Genomic DNA, 18993 nt, shown 5'->3' with positions numbered 1-18993 from the left:
GTGGCTATTATACATGGATCACTCACACTGGCGTAAGCTGGGGTATTAAACTTATGAAATCACTTTCCGTAACAGTCTTTCGGTCTCATCACCTGCACTCTCCCCGTCACATACACACCTGGCTTCTCCTCAGACGGATACATCCTCGTTGAGTTGGATAAGAGAAGGTCACAGAGACCGACTGATGTACTCAGTGTAGGAAGGTAACCTGCCTTTATTTCCAGAATCAGAAACCTTTTAATCTCCGAGTGGAGGAAGTACAAGCAGTTTGCGTTCGTGCAGGTGGCAGCCTGACATGTGCAATTAAACAGACAATCCATAGGAAAATTTAACAAAAACAATAAACAGACAAAAGTAAAACAGAAGCAGAAACAGAAATATAAAAATAAATAAACAAGACATAAACAAAGGTGAGACAATGAAATGTAGGTCACAAACAGCTTTGGGGTTTGCGCAAATAAGCTGAAGAAGTCAATATGAATATGAAACTCATGCAGATGGTGATTAGTTATTAGATTTTTGAAATTTCCTGCGTCAATTAAATCACCTCATTCACCAAACGTGGGTTAAAACAGAAAAAAAAAATAGCTCGATTTTTTTTTTCTTCCAATAGTCCGTTTTTGAACTTTAGGGGTCCGTCAAGACGGGTCTGTTTTCTGCGGCGGTATTTGAGAGGGTGAGGTCAGTCGACCGAACAGGATGATGCATGGATGAGCAGCAGGGGGCGCCGTTGAAAGGTCACGCTCAGCACGGGTGCGTGAGCACATTGCGTCAGCCTTCTCAGCATAAGCGTCGGCCCAGAGACCCCCTGCAGGACGACTCGCAGCCCAGCCTTCTTTTCTCAGGACCTTAATATTTTAGACGGACGCTCCAGGCCGCCTCTGCATGCCCCCTTAATATTTCATATGTATTCTGGAGCACCAGTAAAACTCAGACCCCCCCCCCCCCAGCCACCCTGTAGCCAGAGCTTGGAATCAGTTCACGATTGTCTGTCTGGGGCTGGCAGCTGGTATGGGGGGGGGGGGGGGGGGTGGAGGGTTATTGCTTTGGGCCACCCTCATGGGAGTGACCGTGATCAGACGAGACGAAAAGCGAGATGTGCTGCACTGAGACACTCACTGGTCAGCATTTTTCATACTCGCTGTGTGAAAGTGATGTCACCGCTTAACAGCACCCGAGTGACGCTGTATCCTGACGACGGTGAAATCGGCCCGACGCAGCTGTGTGACGGACACTTCTCTCCAAAGCCCCATCTATTCTTTCACTTCATCCTGCTGCCCCAAATCAGCGTGTGATAGATCCTTTACGGGTACAACGGCGATTTCGCCCCCAGGAAATAGGACCAGCCAGCTGCCTTACCGATAACCCCACCAAACTTTTCCCAAAGCACTGGCACCATGCTTGTTGGACGCCGTTACAACGCGACTGAACGTACCAGCTCTGTCCTGACCCCAGTACGCCCTGGCATATGTCTCAGCTCAGGAAAGGGGCGGAGGTCATCTACCTCAACCTGGTCTCGACCGAGCCGCCCGACTTCTGAAATTCCAGGAGATTACAGCTAGCTAAACGATCAGCGTTTTTTTTTTTTAAACACTCTAGAAGTAGGCTTTGCAGTTCTCCCTGTGTGGGGACTAAGCGCCGCTCAGGCTGGGGTCAGGACTGCAGGCTGCTCTGGGTTCATGAAGACTCACCTGGGCGTGACGTGGGTCAAAGTCTAATCAGCAGGATGTGGCCTGATGAGGGGGGAGGACAGGGGTATGGGAGGGGGGGGACGGGGAGACGGGATGGTGAAGCAGTGCTTCTCCGTAAAGGAGACTAAAAAACCTGCGTCTTGCCCTCTCCTTTTTCCTTTCTCTTTAAATTTTTCTTTTTGTTTCTGTCATTCATTCATAAAGGCCTTACAGGACATCTGTCAGAATCATGGGCTCCACAAAATGCAGAATATCACTCCCTGAGCCAGTTTTCAGACAACAATCATATTTATGCAGGAATTACATTAGAAGAGGACCCCCCCACACACACTTGGTTATTTGGTTGCTCTGAATTGCAGATGCTATGCGAAGATAAATGGCCTAATTAGTGGGGAAAGAGTTACCGCAGAACTGCTGTGTGTCGCCCTCGATCTGTGTGTCACCATCGATCTGTGTGTCACCATCGATCTGTGTGTCACCATCGATCTGTGTGTCACCATTGTGTGTATCTTTAATCTCAGTCAGTACAGGTTCTCCACGGGGAGAGGCGATACAGGATGGGGAATTCTCAAATGTGGGTAGCTTTGTATTTGGAACAGGGCTTTGCTTAGGAAAGAAAAGGCATTGGGTCATTACGTAATCTAATTATGGGTAGGAGCAAACCGTAACATCCTTTGCGTTTCGTGACAAGGCGTGTGTATTAGGACTGAAGAACAGTTACTATACAACAGCTTAGTCTGGGCCCCAAAGAAAATCTATATCTAGATCAATGCGGCGTACATGAATGACGTCCGTTAAAAGTTATAAACTGGGAAATAAAAACTCAAAATACTTCCTAAAAAGGTTTTCTGTACAGCTACGTCCCATCACAGAAAACACTGCCTAAAAGTTAAAAAAACAAATAATGAACATACAATGTTCACAGCCCCCAAATCACTACTATTCCACAGTAAATAGGGATAATTAGGGGTTCCTGTTACCAACATTGCGGAACCCTGTTCGTTTGGGCCCAGCAGCAGTCAGGAGAACAGACACGTCCCAGTTTGAGAATTAACCTGAATTAACCTCCCCCTGCAGAAAAGGCGGAAAAAAACAAAGGGGCATTAATAATTGATGGAAACAATTAACCGATAAATAATTAAGTAATTGATTAAATTAATAATGAATGGAAAGTCTCCCGACAGCTAAAGCAGACAGTGAAGTGGATCTCTGCCCGGGAGTGTCCGTCACCCCCTGTAGACGGTGTCTCCGCTGCGGAGGATCAGAAATCAAACCGAAACGCGTCTCTATTTCTCCGCCTGTCGGGGAGACTGCTGGTGACCAATCAGGTGAGCCCAGGCTCATAACCTTCATCCCAGCTCGAACCGTGGACACAGGGAGCCTCCAGCCTCCTCGTCCTGCTCTCTCTGCCATCACACACCTGTGGGAGGATGTCGGGCAAAGACGGGGGGGGGCAACCCACCCCCCGGTCCCCGGTAATACTCCCAGTCTGGGGGTGCTAATTACCATGGCAGCAGGTCGAGTCACGCATCTGCGCTAAGGGGGGGTAGGTGATGCGGTGGCCATGGTAACAAGGCTTTCCACGTCGTCCCGCATTGACGAGATAATGACCAGGACTGTTTCTCGCCCGCCACAGCACCCCGGCTCTTTTCCTGAAAAAATGTGTGATGAAATCCAGTTGCTTTTTCACGGCCCTGAACCTGGGGCCTGAGGCTAGTGGGAGTGAGAAGGCCTCTGGCTGCTGGAATAAACCACTAATGATGAGGGTTTTACATATGCAGTACTGCCTCCTTATTGACTCCCTCTGGATTGGATTCTGATTGGCCAGTCGGGTATCCTATCCTTCAGGTCCTATCACCAGATTTTGATTGGCTGGCCTGTGGTCTAATCCTTTGGGGAATGTCGTTGGACAGTGATTGGCCAATCCGCTATGCAATCCTTCAAATCCGATCACCATATATTGACCATCAAGTCTAATATCTTAACCACACAGAGGGAAAACAGCTTCAATAATCATATGTTGTTGTTTAGTAAATAGTAAACACTAATAAATAGTAACATGCGTACATCTGGGCACGTCAGCTGTTCACCAAGCAGATAACTCCAGATTAAGAGGTTCTCTCAGCACGTCTGGGCCGCCAATCCCGCTGACAGTCGGCGTTTTAGTTGTCATTCCTGTTCGGAAACCACGGCACCGTCACGGACGGCTGAGCGACGGCATCACGTCCCGAGCCACGGAGGCACAGGCTGCCGCACGAGTGCGATATTAGGGCCAGCTGGGCAGACAAAGGAATAAGAGAGACGCCGGGGTCTCGTGCGAAGAGTCAGACTGCAGCAACCTCAGAGGCTGGTAGCCAATATTCCCTCTATCATGTCTGTCAGTCTCCCGTCCCGACCGCTGGAGTCTGTTTCTCAGCTAAAACCAAAGTGTGTGCTCTTTTGAAGTAAAAGTCGCAATGAAGCGATTTGTCGCCACATATGTGTCGATGTAACCATACATCCCCCCCACCCGCCGGCCTGCCACCCCACCACACAGACGCTAATTACTTTGCATGAGCCTATCACGTTCCTCGAGCTGGGAAAGCGCGTTTATTATCCGGCACACTAATTACCAAAATATCTGAGGCTGTCTGGATAGAGTTTCTCCAGGGAGGGAAGCACTAGATTCAGCTTGAGTGCAAAGTGTGGTGGTACAGAACCAGTACAGGAGCGTGTAACATCCCAGGAAGATATATCTCCCCCCCCCCCACACACACACACACACAGAGGCCCCGTGTCCTTCAATTTACCTGCCACCAAGTCTGGACTTTCTAAAGCTTCAAAAAAACTACGTCATCCAGTCCCCATTTGGTCCAGAAAGAGATGAATGCTGGAAATCCAGCTTTACTGGTACGGATACATCCAGAGAGCTGGGCCTTGCGAATTTCATGTCTTTAAAATCTTTGAGTGAGGGATTTATGTATCAGGGTGGAGGCGGTGGGTTAGCAGTCTGTGCGTGGGATTGGAAGATCACCGCTATGAGCCCAGGCCTTGGCAGACTGCCACGTGACTGAGAGCCCTTCGGCGAGACCCCCGACCCCCAGCTGCACGGGTGCTGTAGGCTGGCGGACCTTGCTCTGCCACCCCCAAGCTCACGCTCACCTGTACGGGCGTCTCAGGGAGAGCAAGATGGGGCGGCCATAGGGATCAATGAAGTATCACTATTCCATGTAGCACATGAGGAACATTACAGGCCGTCCCCCGCTTAAGAACGTCCGACTTACGGACAGCTCGTACTTACAGACAGCTCGTACTTACGGACAGCTCGTACTTACGGACAGCTCGTACTTACGGACAGCTCGTACTTACAGACAGCTCGTACTTACAGACAGCTCGTACTTACGGACAGCTCGTACTTACAGACAGCTCGTACTTACGGACAGCTCGTACTTACGGACAGCTCGTACTTACGGACAGCTCGTACTTACGAACGGACGGCCATAATGCCTATTACATAAAAAAATCTGGTTAAATACAACAGTCTGTAATAAGGAATGCACATGTGTTGGATATTATTCTATATCATTGATGTGCAAAGTTTCATTTTCCTGTTTCTGTGGAATGCTCTCCTGCCCTGTCTGTTTACACGTCTCCTGGGGGGGGGGGGGGGGGGGGCTTTAATCACACCAGTGCAGGTTTTGTGGTTTTTTCTTCTTCTTTCTTTTCTTTGTTTTGGGTAGCCCTCGCGTTTTGTCCTGTCAAAGGAGACATTTTTATACTTCATCCGGGTCACGGTACATGTGTTCTCCCTGTTACCCACAAGCCCTCGCTTCTATAGCAGCCAGAGGCGCATGCAGGAACGGGGCCACGTGGCCCCTGCCCCAGCTGAAAGCTGATTGGCCTACAAGTGCCCCATCCCCTGTCACTCACCGATTTTAAACACATCATTGGCTAATGATAAGGTTGGCCCCTCTATATGAATTATGCCCACTCTTACACCCCCCACCTTAAAAGAAATCTTCCAGTGGTCGGTCTTCCATTTATCCTCCGCCATTGTGAACGTGAGCACCGTGGTAATGGTGCACAGTATGGCTGCAGGGAGAGGACCTCACCTGAGTGATTTATTATGGGATGGTAACGACCCAACTGTGCAACTGTGGAAGCTCCACTGGACACAAGCCACCCCCCTGCTGGTGGCCCCGAGGCATAGCCACTCGCTTGTCAAAGTCATGTGACTTTGCCTGAGGTGTACAAGCTGCAGGGAATGCTTCTGTAAGCTCACCACAGTCACCCGTAAGTCACATGTTAGTCCCATGTTACAAAGAACCAGGAAATGAATGGCTACGGGGGCCCTCCATCACTAACAAGTGCACCCCCCCCCCCCAACGTTAGGGGTGCGGCTAACTGCAGAAGCAGGAATAGAGAGGCCAACACCAGCTGCACGGCAGTTAACGTCACCCCCCCCCCTGAAAGATAGACATGCCTCGCAATTTGAAATGCCGCACGACCCCTGCTACAGGATTTCGGTCCACACGGGACCCCTGCTACGGAGCGCACATCCACGAAGCTGAGAAATCAAAGGCAGAAGAATGTAAACAGACAAGCAGAGAAAGGATGTACAAATCTACAGGGCACAGAGTCAGCAAAAGTGGACTTACAGGGCATAGACACAGCCACAATGGATCTACAGGGCATAGAGCGAATGGTGATCTAAGGGACACAGAGACAGTGACAGTGAACCTACAGGGCACAGAGACGGCGACAGGACATTTATATGGCACAGAGACAGTGACAGTGAACCTACAGGGCACAGAGACGGCGACAGGACATTTATAGGGCACAGAGACAGTGACAGTGAACCTACAGGGCACAGAGACGGCGACAGGACATTTATAGGGCACAGAGACAGTGACAGTGAACCTACAGGGCACAGAGACGGCGACAGGACATTTATATGGCACAGAGAGAGAGAGAGCAGACCTACAAGGCAGAGAGACAGTGACAGCACACTTATACGTACCCACCCCAGCAAAATGTGGCCCAATGTAACATTTTGTCACGGGGCCCAGAATCTCTAGGCACGCCCCTGTCAGACACGGCGATTGAAGGGGCATGGGTGAAAGCCAATTCGCGTTACATCCAAACACACGCTGGTACAGCTTCTCTCAAATGCATATTCATGCTGGGAGGGGGGTGGGGGGTGACTAACACCAGGTGGCCTGGTATTAATAGAGAGTATAGCGGGAGTTGAGTCATTCACTAGCTGGCTTGTGAGGGCTCTGAACGGCCCCCGTGAGACACCTTTGTCAGGGGGGCCCTAATCGACCAATCAAAGCAGCGGGGGCCCAGCGGGGGCCCAGCGGGGGCCCATGTATGGGTCGGGGGCTGGGTGCAAAGTGCCAGACCTTCAGGGATCACTGAGCTGAGCCCATAACCGGGCGAGCTGAACCTCCCGCGCGCGACTGTAGGTCCCTCCATGCTCTCGCAGACAAACCCGGTCATGGTGCCGCACACAGAACCGCAGACACACCAGATACGATTAAACACACCAAAGTCCCACACACACACTAAAGCACGCAGGCCGACTTAATGCATGTTTATTCATTTTCTTAGCACATGCCAGTCCATACGGTGACACAAAAGCAGCTCAGTGACTCCGCACCCAGGAATGGGACGCGGGATTTCGCTGTGGCCCCCAGGTGGAGCAGACCCTAAGGGCATCTGGAGCTGGCGTGTCTGACATTCTGCATCCAACTCCACCCCACATCTCCTTTAAAATTCACATGCATTTCGGTGATAGATCGGGGGGAGGGGGCTGTCTCTATAATTAATCACATCATTTACATTTTATTTGTTTAGCAGATGCATTTATCCTAAGTGGCGCACATTTTTGAGAAAGCAGGGTCAGTCGGTCCCTGGGGTAACTGGAATTTAGGGGCCCAACGATGACATCATTTGGCTGAGCCAGGGGTTGGAACCAACGCCCTACTGATCCTAGTCTGCTGACTCACACACCTCCCCCAAACTTTACCTTCTGTAAAACAGAAATGCAAATATTCCTGTACACGTGTGTGTGTGTGTGTGTGTGTGTGTGTGTTCTCCTGGTTGCATGACCAGCTGCCTTTGCGCAGGTTGACTGGGGGACACCCCAGTGACGGTATATCCCAGGTGACAGGGACACGTGAGCGACCCGCTCTTAACCCTCTGGGCATGATGCAGCAGCCCCTACAGACTGAAGGGAACATGGACAGTGGATCAGTCTGGAACCCCAGACTCTGCGTGAATCTCAACATGCGTACTTGACCATACTTGTGTTCCTGTGTACCTGTTTTAAGTCGTCTTCCATCGCCGACGATCAATTCCAATACTAAGAACAGAGTATAAAGGACGGTAAAGATCCCCGGTTGTTGGTCTTACTCCTCCCCAAATATCAAGGATACATCAGTCGCATCGACGCCAAACGAAACCAATCCCATGATTCATTGCACCCCAAGTTCATTCTTGGAAGGCAGGTTAACAAGACCGGTTTTGCCAAGACCACAAGTACGGTCTTTGCTTTCTTGGTTTTGAGATTCACCCTCTGTCCCAAACTCCCTCAGAGTGTGAGCCCGCTTCAGTCACGATCCGCGGTGCAGTACGGAGCCCCCGTCCCCCCGCCCCCGCCCGGCATTGCCGATCTGGAGAGCCCAGTCCAGAATGACAGAGTCCTCTGGCTACCGGTACTTCACGCCGGGAACCGTCATTTTCCTGGAAACGGGGAAAAATGTTATAGCGGCGAGTGATTACTCCAGATCACAGTAATCGCGAGAGTTGAACAGCTTCGGCGCCGAGTGGCCGGCCGGCAGCACCGGTGACCGTGTTCCCTGTCGGTGGGATTTCGGCAAAGCCCTCACTTTGTCACCCCCGAGTAACACACATGCAGGACGGCAAGACACCCGTTACTAAGGAAGACAGGCTGCAGGACGCAGTTTTAATTGCAGCTGTTATACGTCTGAATGTCTCGCTTTTTTTTTTTTTAAGGACCGCTTTAGAAGTTAGTGGTTGAAGTGGCGCCCCCTGCAGGCCACGTGTGGACGGTGTGCTTCTGTGACGACTCGTTACCTGAGAGCAATCGCCGAGCTCTCGCTCCATAATTGGCGCTCGATTGCATCAGCGGTGTCACGCTCGCAGGAAACACACACGCGGGCAGGCAGGAGGTGTGTGTGTGGGGGGGGGGGGGTTGACATCCCGCTGTTCCCAGATTGTGTGAGCCCCCGCCTCTTCATTCCTTCCGGCACAGAGCTCCAGTCCCAAGCTGCCAGCTGTATTCTGAGAGGATTCCCTGGAAGCACCCCCCCCCCCCCCCCCCAAAGGCGGTCATCAGTGTGTCACTTAAATGGCTGATGTCACACACACACGACATATACATACCTATCGTCGTTCTATTAAATTGGTGTTCCTTGTGGGGCATGGGGAAAAGCGATTCTAAGATAGGGTGGGGGGCATAAGGGGCATAATTCATACAGATGGGCGGAGCTAATTATATGTTTTGAATTCGAGTGACAGGAGATTGAGAGACACTTCAAGGGCCAATCAGCTTTCAGCTTGAGACTGTATGTGGCAGTGGAAATGCTAAACATCAGGAAAGAGACAGGGGACTGATTTGGGGGGGAGGGGTGGTGTCCAAGGCACGCACACACACACACTCACACACACACTCACGCACGCACACACACACACACACACACACTTTACACTCACCAAGGACAATGTTCCTATTCAGACATTGCTAGCCCATATTCTAGCGAAGGCACAGAGTTAATAACATGGACAGGCAGTGGAGGGGATTTCATTAGACCGGTCTCCCTTTCCTTTGTCACAACGCTCTTTCTGTATTTCCCTCTGGACGCGGCGCATGGTGAACGCCTCGTCAGGCTTGTTCGAGTGGTTTTGTGCAGAAGGACCGGCTCCTTACACTTTCATTCGATCCACGCTGATCGCCACGGATCTTATTCCATGCCTGACCTGTAGGGGGCAGCACCGCCGATGTCACACTTTCGCGCACAAACCGATTACGAGCGCGACTGCGCCGCGTGTTGTTTGACGCGCACCGTAGCGTATTCGATTCCCACGCCTTCTGTCATGGCAGTTACATCTGATTTCTGACGGTGGTAGAGGCCCGGGGAGAAATTCTGGTGGGGGTTCACTCTAGGAGGATTCCTCTGCTGGGTTATAAAACAGTCACGCTGAAGTGGTTTAGTCTGTGCATTAAGCGCATATACATTTTGACTATCAATTCAAATTAAATATATACATCATAGGGAGAATAAATTAAAAATTATTTTGGAAACAGATATGAGTCATTTGACTGTCACTAGGAGGATAGACATCTTATAAAAATGCAGCATTAGCTTAATAAAAATTAATCGTATACATTAATGCAAATTGCATTGTATACTTTCACAAGCATAAATGGAGGAGGTTTTTAATTTTGTTTAATGAACTTTGTAATTAAGAGTCATGAGAGAGAGGTAGGCGGTGGGGGTCTTGATCACGTCATGGTCTTTACGGTGACTAGGTACCGAGGTCTTGGGAACCAATAGGAGCAGCAGTGCAACATAGCAGAAATGCAGAGGACTTCCTGGGGACCATGAGCAGAGAGACACGGAGACTCTGGGAGTCTCACTGGAAATACTCACTGTATCACTGGAAAAAGAATGCCTTACGACCACAGCATATCGGGGCGGAGACCATTGGACGCAGCTGAAAGTTGATTGGCCCCTGCAGTGCCCATCCCCTGTCACTCACCGATTCAAAATATATCATTGGCTAATGGTAAGGTTGGCCCCTATACATGAATTATGGCCTTTCATATGCCCTCCCCTGCAGAAGGGGGTTCCAGCAACAGGTCTGACAGTAGCTCCCTGCCAGAGAGCCAACAGGATGCAGACCGCCACAGGCAGACCGCCACAGCACAATTACAGCCCACGATAGGCAGGGATGAGGGGTGTCTCAACACGAATCGATAAACGTGTTGGGTGAGGGGGGGGTGGATCGAAGCAGCCACTGGGGATGCAGAGTGAGAGCCAACGTCAGCCACGTGTGCTGATGCATACCTGTACATTGATGGTCAGGCCTTGAGGAGCATGGATACCAGGGAGGCACGGGGAACCGGAGAACCCAGAACACTGGGGCAGCGATCAGGCCCAGAAGAGTGTGGGTACCAGGGAGGCACGGGGAACCGGAGAACCCAGAACACTGGGGCAGCAATCAGGCCCAGAAGAGTGTGGATACCAGGGAGACATGGGGAACCAGAGAACCCAGAACCCCGGGGTGACAGCCAGGCATGGAGGAGGTTAGATACTGGTGAGGCATGGGGAACCAGAGAACCCAGAACCCCGGGGTGACGGCCAGGCATGGAGGAGGTTAGATACTGGTGAGGCATGGGGAACAGTTTGGTCTTTAACCGTGAAGCATGCAGGGGCTGAACCCTGAACATGATCACACTCTACACCTTGCTTTCATTTTCTCTGTTCTCTATAATGTTAGCATGCCTGGGGAGGTTGGATAGCTGGTTGACCTCGGACCCCCCCAAGGATTTTTTCCCCCTACTTGGGAATCTTTGGTTCCTTTCCTCCACTCCTCTTCTGGCATTCTTTCTTTCCCTGTTCCATTTCACGTATCACTTTGATTTCGTATAAACGACATAGTAATTGATTGCCACACACTCTTCTCAAGTACCTTGGGCTGTTATGAAAGGAGCTACAAGAGAATGAATTGAACTGAATTGGTTTAAGGTTAAAGCATGACCTCAATTAACATGCTAAAAGATGTTAAACACGTGCGCTGAACAGGCTTAGATACCTCAGCACCAGTTTATACCAAAGATTAATGAATTTATAACCCCACACAAAATACTGCAGTGGTTAACAACATCGGTGCCCTGACCCAAAGGTTGTCGGTCTGGGGGGACACTTCAACTAATTGCTCCTCCGAAATATCGAGGCTGAACTAAGGGGTGAAAAACATGAAAATGTGGCTTTGGATGAAAGGTTGTCGCCTTAGGACAAGATGTTTCTCGTCCGCGCAATTTTCCCTGCGGTCGGCCACATAAAGTTCACCTGTCACTCGCTACAGACAAAACCAGCCACCGTTCATGTAACGTTCATGTCGATTTTAAGAAAGGAAGCACCCAGAGGCATGGAAATCGTGTACATCCTGTTGACATTGATTTTCCTTAGTGGCGCCCTCTGCTGGTGAAAGTGAGCAATGGCAGATGCATCTTAAAAACAATCTGGTCGATCCAAGCGACCGCTAACAAGTCCTACTCAGTATGCTGGTGCCTAAAGAAGTGAGACATGCTCCCGGAAGCCTCCCGGGGGTGCGGGTGGAAGTCTTTCAGCATTATCCATCCATCCATCCATCCATCCATCATGCATGCATCTTACAGCTGTTTATGCTGGACAGAGTTGTGGGTCTTACCATTATTACTGCAATCATCGTTATCATCACCATCATCATCATCACGGGGACGCAGCCCAGCTGCAGCGCAGAGTGAACATCTGCTCTCCGCACTTGACACCACCGCAGCGATACTCCATCTTTCTGTGGGGGCCTGGCTTGTCAGTGTGCCCTCCGAGCCAGGAGGGGGCAGCGTCCCACACGCAGTGCCGAGGTCAAGGCATATCCCAACCTGCACGCCGCCCCCTGAGCCGACCCGCTCCAGCGAAAGCCCCAGCGAGGGGGATTACCGCTCAGGGTAAAGTAACGATAACGGCGATAGCCATAGTAACACACAGACGAAGGTTGAGCTCTAAAGACAAACATCAGAACACCCCCCCGCCCCCCCCCCCCCAATCCCTCTTCCACCCCAGGGGGCATCACAGAGGTCACGGCCACGGATCAGCAGCCCATCATCTGGACATCAGCGCAACCCGGGGACAAACGAGGACATGTGCAGATGTGCTCAAGCCGGGGGCATCGGGGGGGAGGAGCCAATCAAGAGAGCCCATCGAGCATGAAGCTAGAAGTGAAGACCAGCAACAAACAAAAAATAAACAGGTACCTCCTTTTATGCACTTTCCCATAAGACAAAGCTGTCTCTCAAACCACGACAAATTGTCCAGGAGAGCTTATTAATTTGACAGCTGCCCTTGTGTCACTCGAGATCCCCACCAGGGGCACATTAACCCCCCTGCTGCCAAGGGGGGGGGGGTTAGACAGTTACATTTAGACGAGCGGAAGTTATCTGGCACAGGAGCGCACTCGAGTAGGTGGTGAGCAAGTCACGCAGATGCTGGAAAGGTACAGACGTCAGAAACAGTCTGTCGATACGAGCATCTCCAAGAAGATCCAGAGAAGGACCGCAAATCGGAACTCAGGACCGGAAAACAACAGACGGTTGACGGAGAGCGGATTTCAGGGGACGGGCAGTCACCAGTCGGCCGATCAGAGCTCCGAATCGCCGAGACGATCCCAGAGCCTAAAGCACACAGCAAACAGTGAGCAGATGCATCATCCTCACGCCTCGAGCTCCCCGAAAGCTGGAGCCTTCAAACACGACGCTTCCCCCTAACCCCCCCCCCGAGACCCGGACAGCTGAAGACAGGAAACAGGCAGCTCACTCACGGTTTTGAAGTCCTGGGGGCCACACTCGTGGCCCTGGAAGCGGCAGTAGAGCATCATCTCCCGCAGGTCGTGACCCACTCGTTCAGCGAACTCCCTCATGCTGAAGGGTTTGGGTTTGTAACCCGTGAAGTTGGCCCTCTCCGACAGGAAGTCCAGCACGTCGGGCTCGGCCAGCCGCGGCTCCTGAATGCGCAGGTGCACGTCGAGCAGCGCCAGCAGCTCGCCAGCGTGGTACAAGTCGTTGCGCGTCAGCTTGGTGAACCGGTATGGGTTGAGATTGCATACGGTGATGGCGGGGAACACCAGGCTCCCGGCAACGGCAGCGTCCACGCGTGTCACGTGCGGGTAGGAGAAGAAGTAAGCCAGCCGCTCAGCACTCTCCAGCGCCAGCAGGCCCAGCGAGGCCAGCAGGGCGGCGCCCCAGAGCAGGCGCCGCACTGTGAGGGGTCCGCGGGTGCCGAAGATGAAGCGGAGACCATGTAGCGTGGACCGCTGGGCAAAACGGTGCCAGGATGTGGAGGAGCGGAGGCTGGCTCCGCTGGCATCGCTGCCACAGCTCTCCTTCAGCTCCATGGCGAGGGCCCCTGGCTCGACCGGCCCCCGGGGGGGGGCACAAGTGAACGCCGGAAATCTGCAGACTCGGCTGCAATTCAGCTGAGGACCCTGTGGGTGGAGAAACAGGCAGAGAGATTAACCCCTTCTGGCGTCTCCTACCCCTTTAAGTACCCCCAATACCCACCCACAGGTGGGGGGGGATTAAGATGTCAATCTTCCTCAGTCACTTCTGACTTTGAGTGGTACAAAGTAAAGAAAAAGAAGAACCCCCCCCCCCCCCATTCTGTGAATCAGGTACTGAGTGGAGAAGTCGTCCTTAAAGATATAAAGTAAGGGAGCCTGCCTCACACACACCCACCCACTCCCTGCAGCCACGCCGCTCTCCGTGATCCCCCCCCCCCCCGTGGCACTAACGAGGAAGTCTAAGCACCACAGTGTAGCGAGACACCGTCCAGCCGCCGCCGCCGCTCCCGCCCGTGCGTGTTGTAAGGGGGGGGGGGAGGGGCGGGTCTGGAGAGAATGTGGGTGAGAAGCATGCGGACGAGCCTCCCCGCCGGTTACCCGTGCCAGCCGTGCCTCCTCTCCACTCCCGCTGCTGCCACCGCTGCCGTTCTCTCCCGCTCCTCTCGCCAGCGCATCCGCGGAAGCAGTGAGTGGTGGAACAGGGGAGAGAGACAGGAGACTCTCAGAGAGAGAGAGAGGGAGAGGGAGAGAGAGAGAGAGAGAGAGAGAGACGGCGAGGGAGGGTGGGCAGAGGAAGCTTGCTTGAACAAAAAAAAAAAAAAAAAAAAAAGACGACGTTCTCTGTGCTCATTTAACACGCTCCTGTGCCCCCCACCCACTACTGCCTCATGCCTTCAGGGGGCGACGGCGAGTAACAGGCAGGAAGTGAGGTGGAGTGCGACGCAGCATGGTGGCTCGTTTATTGTTAGAGACCCCCCTCGTGGGGGGGGCTGAGAGTGCATGTTGGGGGTGGAAGGGGCCACGTTACAGACCAACGGTTACAGAACACTAGATGCCGGGCAACCCCACCGGGGGCCGGTCGATGGCAGGGGGCGTGGCCATCGATCGCACGAGTGCGGCCTATGGCGAGCGGCAAACACAAATCTCATTATCGACGGCAAGCGGCTTCAAAACATCGCAGCGCAAAGAGTTACTCGAGCAGGGAGAGCAGCGGCTCAAACACGCGCCACTGAATCCAGATGGCTGCTGGTTCGAATCCCAAACACTGCCAACAGCACAGCTACTGGGAAACATCCGCTTCTATAAATTCTATAAAAGCACCAGATGGGTAAAATATGTCAAGAAAGAACAAAGGGGACGCCTTACCTTTTGCAGGAGGGGGTCCAGGATCGACTCAGCTGGGGGGTGAACGAAGAAATGTCCAGAGGAGAGAAAGGATAAAGAGCGTCACACCCGCTGCCTGTTGGTAAACACGCGTGTGGAGTCTCCAGCCCACGAGGGAGATCAAGCCCAGGACCGAGTCCCTTCCCCCCACCTGGCCGTGATGTCATTCATGACCTCATTTGGAAGCGCCAACTGGTGACCAAACGTGCCACAAAACCCCTCCAGTACCCAAAGGCAGGAGAACCACATACATCTTTAAATAGACACATTGATGTCATCTTCTAAGGCAGATCCTCGCCGTGTTCCTGGCCTCACTCCTCGAGGGTCGTGGGTACACGTTCACCTGCCGGCCCCGTTCACTCCTGCACGTCCTACATCATGGTGTGTGTCTCAGGTGAATCACATTGATCCTGAGCGGACATACGATGCAGCCGATAGAGGGATCTCTTTAAAAGTGAGCTGAAATTCGGGAATTTTGACATACAGCAAAGAATAGACAGTGAGATACAACCTGATAGAAGGTTCAAGAAAATCAGCGGCTCCCCAGCCTAGGACAATTGCATCTCCCAAGCATGTGTGTGTGTTTTTTGGGTTATTTCATTCTTATGTTCTGGAAAAGCTCTGCTCAGCCGGTCACCTCCTTTTCCACAGGTTTAAATGCCCCAGTAAAGCGCCCCCTTGTGGACTGTGCTCACATAGCACCCTAAAGCCCTCAGCTCTTAGCGCATTCAGCGGCCTTATCATCTGTTCCCTCACCTGACCCCACTCTCCGCGAGCAGGGAGGTGGAGAAAGGCCCTAAACACCGCAGCACAGGCCTCTCGGGACGCGAGCCGGGACACGGGCATTCAGCCACCTCGTGTTCCCATCTCGTGTTCCTCTGAAGCCCAGCAGGGGGCGCACAGCTTCATGCCACCTCTGGAGCTCGTGCCATGAAGAGTGTACGGCCTGAATTTTGAGGGAAGATGAACAAAAGTGTGCTCACGCCATGCGGTCTGACCTTTCGCGATTCTGTCATCGTCGTTTAGCGGATTTCGAAGAAGCCAGTGTGGAAGGCCATCCTGTCTGATACGATTCATGTTCACAGCGGTGCGTGACTTACAACCACGCAGGAACCCGCAGTAAATTGTCACGCCGCCTCCCCTGATCACCGAAGGACTGATCCGAAATCCCGAACATGTTCACGGAATAAGGAAGCGACTAAACGCATCACATCCTTCAGCGTCATGCTTCAAATGGCGGCCTGCTCTGATCGGTCTCTACCTCCCGAAAATCACAGCTTTTCCTAAAGGGGGCGCCGTGCTTACTAAGAACAGTACAGCCTGGCTAGAGCAGAACCCCGTCCCCAAAACATTTGCCGAGCCAATCAGCCCTTGTTCAGAAAATAGAATCGTTAACGAGAACGAGATTTCAACACTAAATACTCCTGTCTGACCTTATGTAACCCGCATAAGCACACTGTCAAATTAAGCATGTAGATTAATAGCGCAGTGTTCAGCACAACAGCATCGTTTTTTTTCACAAAAGTAAACAAATATTTAACCTTGTGGCCAGCTAAGGTTTCCTTACATCTGAAGATTATCATCGTTACTTTGAACATTCCTCCCATACACCTCTTGATTTATGATCTCTGCACCTCCTTGTAGACACCGGATGTAATCGACATATTCTGAATTACCTTGGAACACTGTACATGCAGTAATAATGCGGCAACGAAGGCTTCATAACCCACTGTGAGGTTATGAATGAAGCATGCACTGTACATCCACCACGTACAAAGTGACGAATGGGCTAAACCAGTCTAAACCGGTTCAAAACACACTAAACCTGTGACTAATATACAGATCAGCTTTGTAGTCACATAGCATAATCATATGATACTGAGACATAATACTGATAAGCACAGAAAGTGGTTCCAGGGTGTCATGGTGACTCAGCAGGTTTGCCATGGTTGTGGGTTCAAATCCTCACCACTTAGCCTGTGGCCTTTTCACCAGGCACTCTGCCGTCCAGAGGCACAGTTTCCCGGCCAACCTTCGTGCGTCCCATCGCACGTAAAAGTGTCCTCGAATCCTTCATATGGAGACTCCGGCACAGTGAGCCATGTGGGCAGGTCTGGGAAATTAATTTAAGAAATAAAAAATAAGAGGATGGCAATCATGGGGCGAAGGGAGGAGAGTCTTTATTAAAGGGACGGAGAACTGTGTCTCGGGGTGTGAAATAAACTCCTGGAATGATCCTTCCACACATTATGGGATTTCATTAGAGAGCAGAGACGGCCGTCTTGGGGCTTTCGGCATACCAAGCAGCCGGTTCTCATGGGGACGGTTGCTGTGACGCCGGTCTGGGCACAGTGGGGAGGGGGGGGCACCAGCCTCGCCAGATCGCCCGTTAGGCACGGAGCCTCTCGCCGGGTCAGAATCACGTGCGGTTTCCAAGGACCATTTCGTTACCGGGGCAGACAGCATCAAACATCAAACCACATTCAGAGTCGGGGGGTTATTTTTTTTAAAAAATGCAGCTCTCCCACCAGCTCAGCAGGCCACTTTGGGGGGAGGGGGGCATCCTCGGATTATATAACATACGCCGCCTTCAGCCATCTGCCTGTGGTACCCAACTTCCCTGCCTATGACTCAAGCAGCTCCAGGTGAGGCCTAGTTTAATCCCTTTGAAAGTTTGATCTAGATTTAAGCTCACAGTAGCATGTGTGTGTATATGACACAAAAAGTCTAAGCCACGTTCCACACTACGCATCTCAAAGTGCGACGGCGGGCTTATCTGCAGGCAGGATCTCGGTTATTACTTAAACCGCGACGATGCCACAGCGGCGAAAGGGAGAGGAACATCAAATACAGGCGGGATGACGACTATGCAGTGGGGCTGAGAGTCCGGGAGGGATGGGGGGGGGGGGGCAGTAGCGGTGTCTGAAACTGTGAGGTCACACTGTCGCTGGGAAAGATGCACGCAAAGCGAACAGAGGCCCAAAATGCCCACGGTGCTCGTGTTAAATTGTCACTATCATAACATTTACACGAGAGAACCTGAGGCGGGAGGAGCGAACAGCAGCCGCCGAGAGCCGCGGGAATGACGGATACACCGGCGGTGCTGAGGCGGCTTAAAGTCTGTGGGGCTCCCAACCTCCAGGAAATCAGCTGGCTAAGCCAGCGCCCCTCCCAGAAGATGCTGCCCTGGGCAGTCGCCTATGTCACCTAACATGTCGACTGGCGCTACCCACAGTGCAGCGCCCTCACGCCCAATCAGCGGGCTCCCGCCCACTCATCCGTCAACCATATGCGCAGTTAAACCCCGCCGGTGTTCCTCAGGACTTGCGAGCTCTCCTAATGAGCTAAACGAAGCCCTTACGAACATCGGCGTGGCAGCGGTCATGCTCGGTGGGGTCTGGCCTCCTCCTGAGCCTCCCATGCGGCCAGGAGGACCCCCTCACGATCCCGAGACCCGCTCCGACGGAGCGAAACGACCCGCGTCCGCAGAGGCCGACCCGGCAGTCAGTGGATGCTTATCTCTCGGATCCCAAAGGCCGAGAACCACAGCGCCAGCCACGCGTTTCGCTGAGAGCGAGCCGAGCCTCTCCGGCCCAAAGCAAAGCTGGACGCTCCCATTCTTAGAAGCTTATTATACAAAAAAGAAAGAAAAATAATCAGTGGGATACTTTCATTTCGCTGATAAGACACACATTGATGTTTCATCAAGTAATTAAACTGGCCAGATATACTTGTGGAGCCTGCATACATAATTACGCTTTCATAACAGAATATAAAAACTGCCACCAGGAGATAATTAGGGTGCATAATGAGA

The 18993-nt window shown here is 52.1% G+C and overlaps 1 protein-coding gene across 2 annotated transcripts in view; it reads right to left on the bottom strand.

Annotated features, from left to right (window-relative positions):
* Positions 1 to 15279, bottom strand: part of asic2 (acid-sensing (proton-gated) ion channel 2) — a 224700-nt gene extending 209421 nt beyond the window's left edge. Inside the window, exons 1-2 of one of the 2 annotated variants that reach the window (XM_072704645.1) lie at positions 15162 to 15279; positions 13278 to 13940 (exon numbers count right to left, since the gene is read on the bottom strand). In XM_072704645.1, the coding sequence (XP_072560746.1) occupies positions 13278 to 13850 (573 nt within the window). In that variant the 5' untranslated portion in view covers positions 13851 to 13940; positions 15162 to 15279. Of the gene's footprint in view, positions 1 to 13277; positions 13941 to 14393; positions 14466 to 15161 lie in introns of those variants that run through there. The other variant, XM_072704644.1, reaches the window with a different exon arrangement.
* Positions 15280 to 18993: the final 3714 nt, after the last annotated feature.

This window comes from Paramormyrops kingsleyae, chromosome 22 (genome assembly GCF_048594095.1).
Source record: "Paramormyrops kingsleyae isolate MSU_618 chromosome 22, PKINGS_0.4, whole genome shotgun sequence".
Classification (NCBI taxonomy): Eukaryota; Metazoa; Chordata; class Actinopteri; order Osteoglossiformes; family Mormyridae; genus Paramormyrops; species Paramormyrops kingsleyae.
This window is presented reverse-complemented; position numbering and strand designations above follow the sequence as displayed.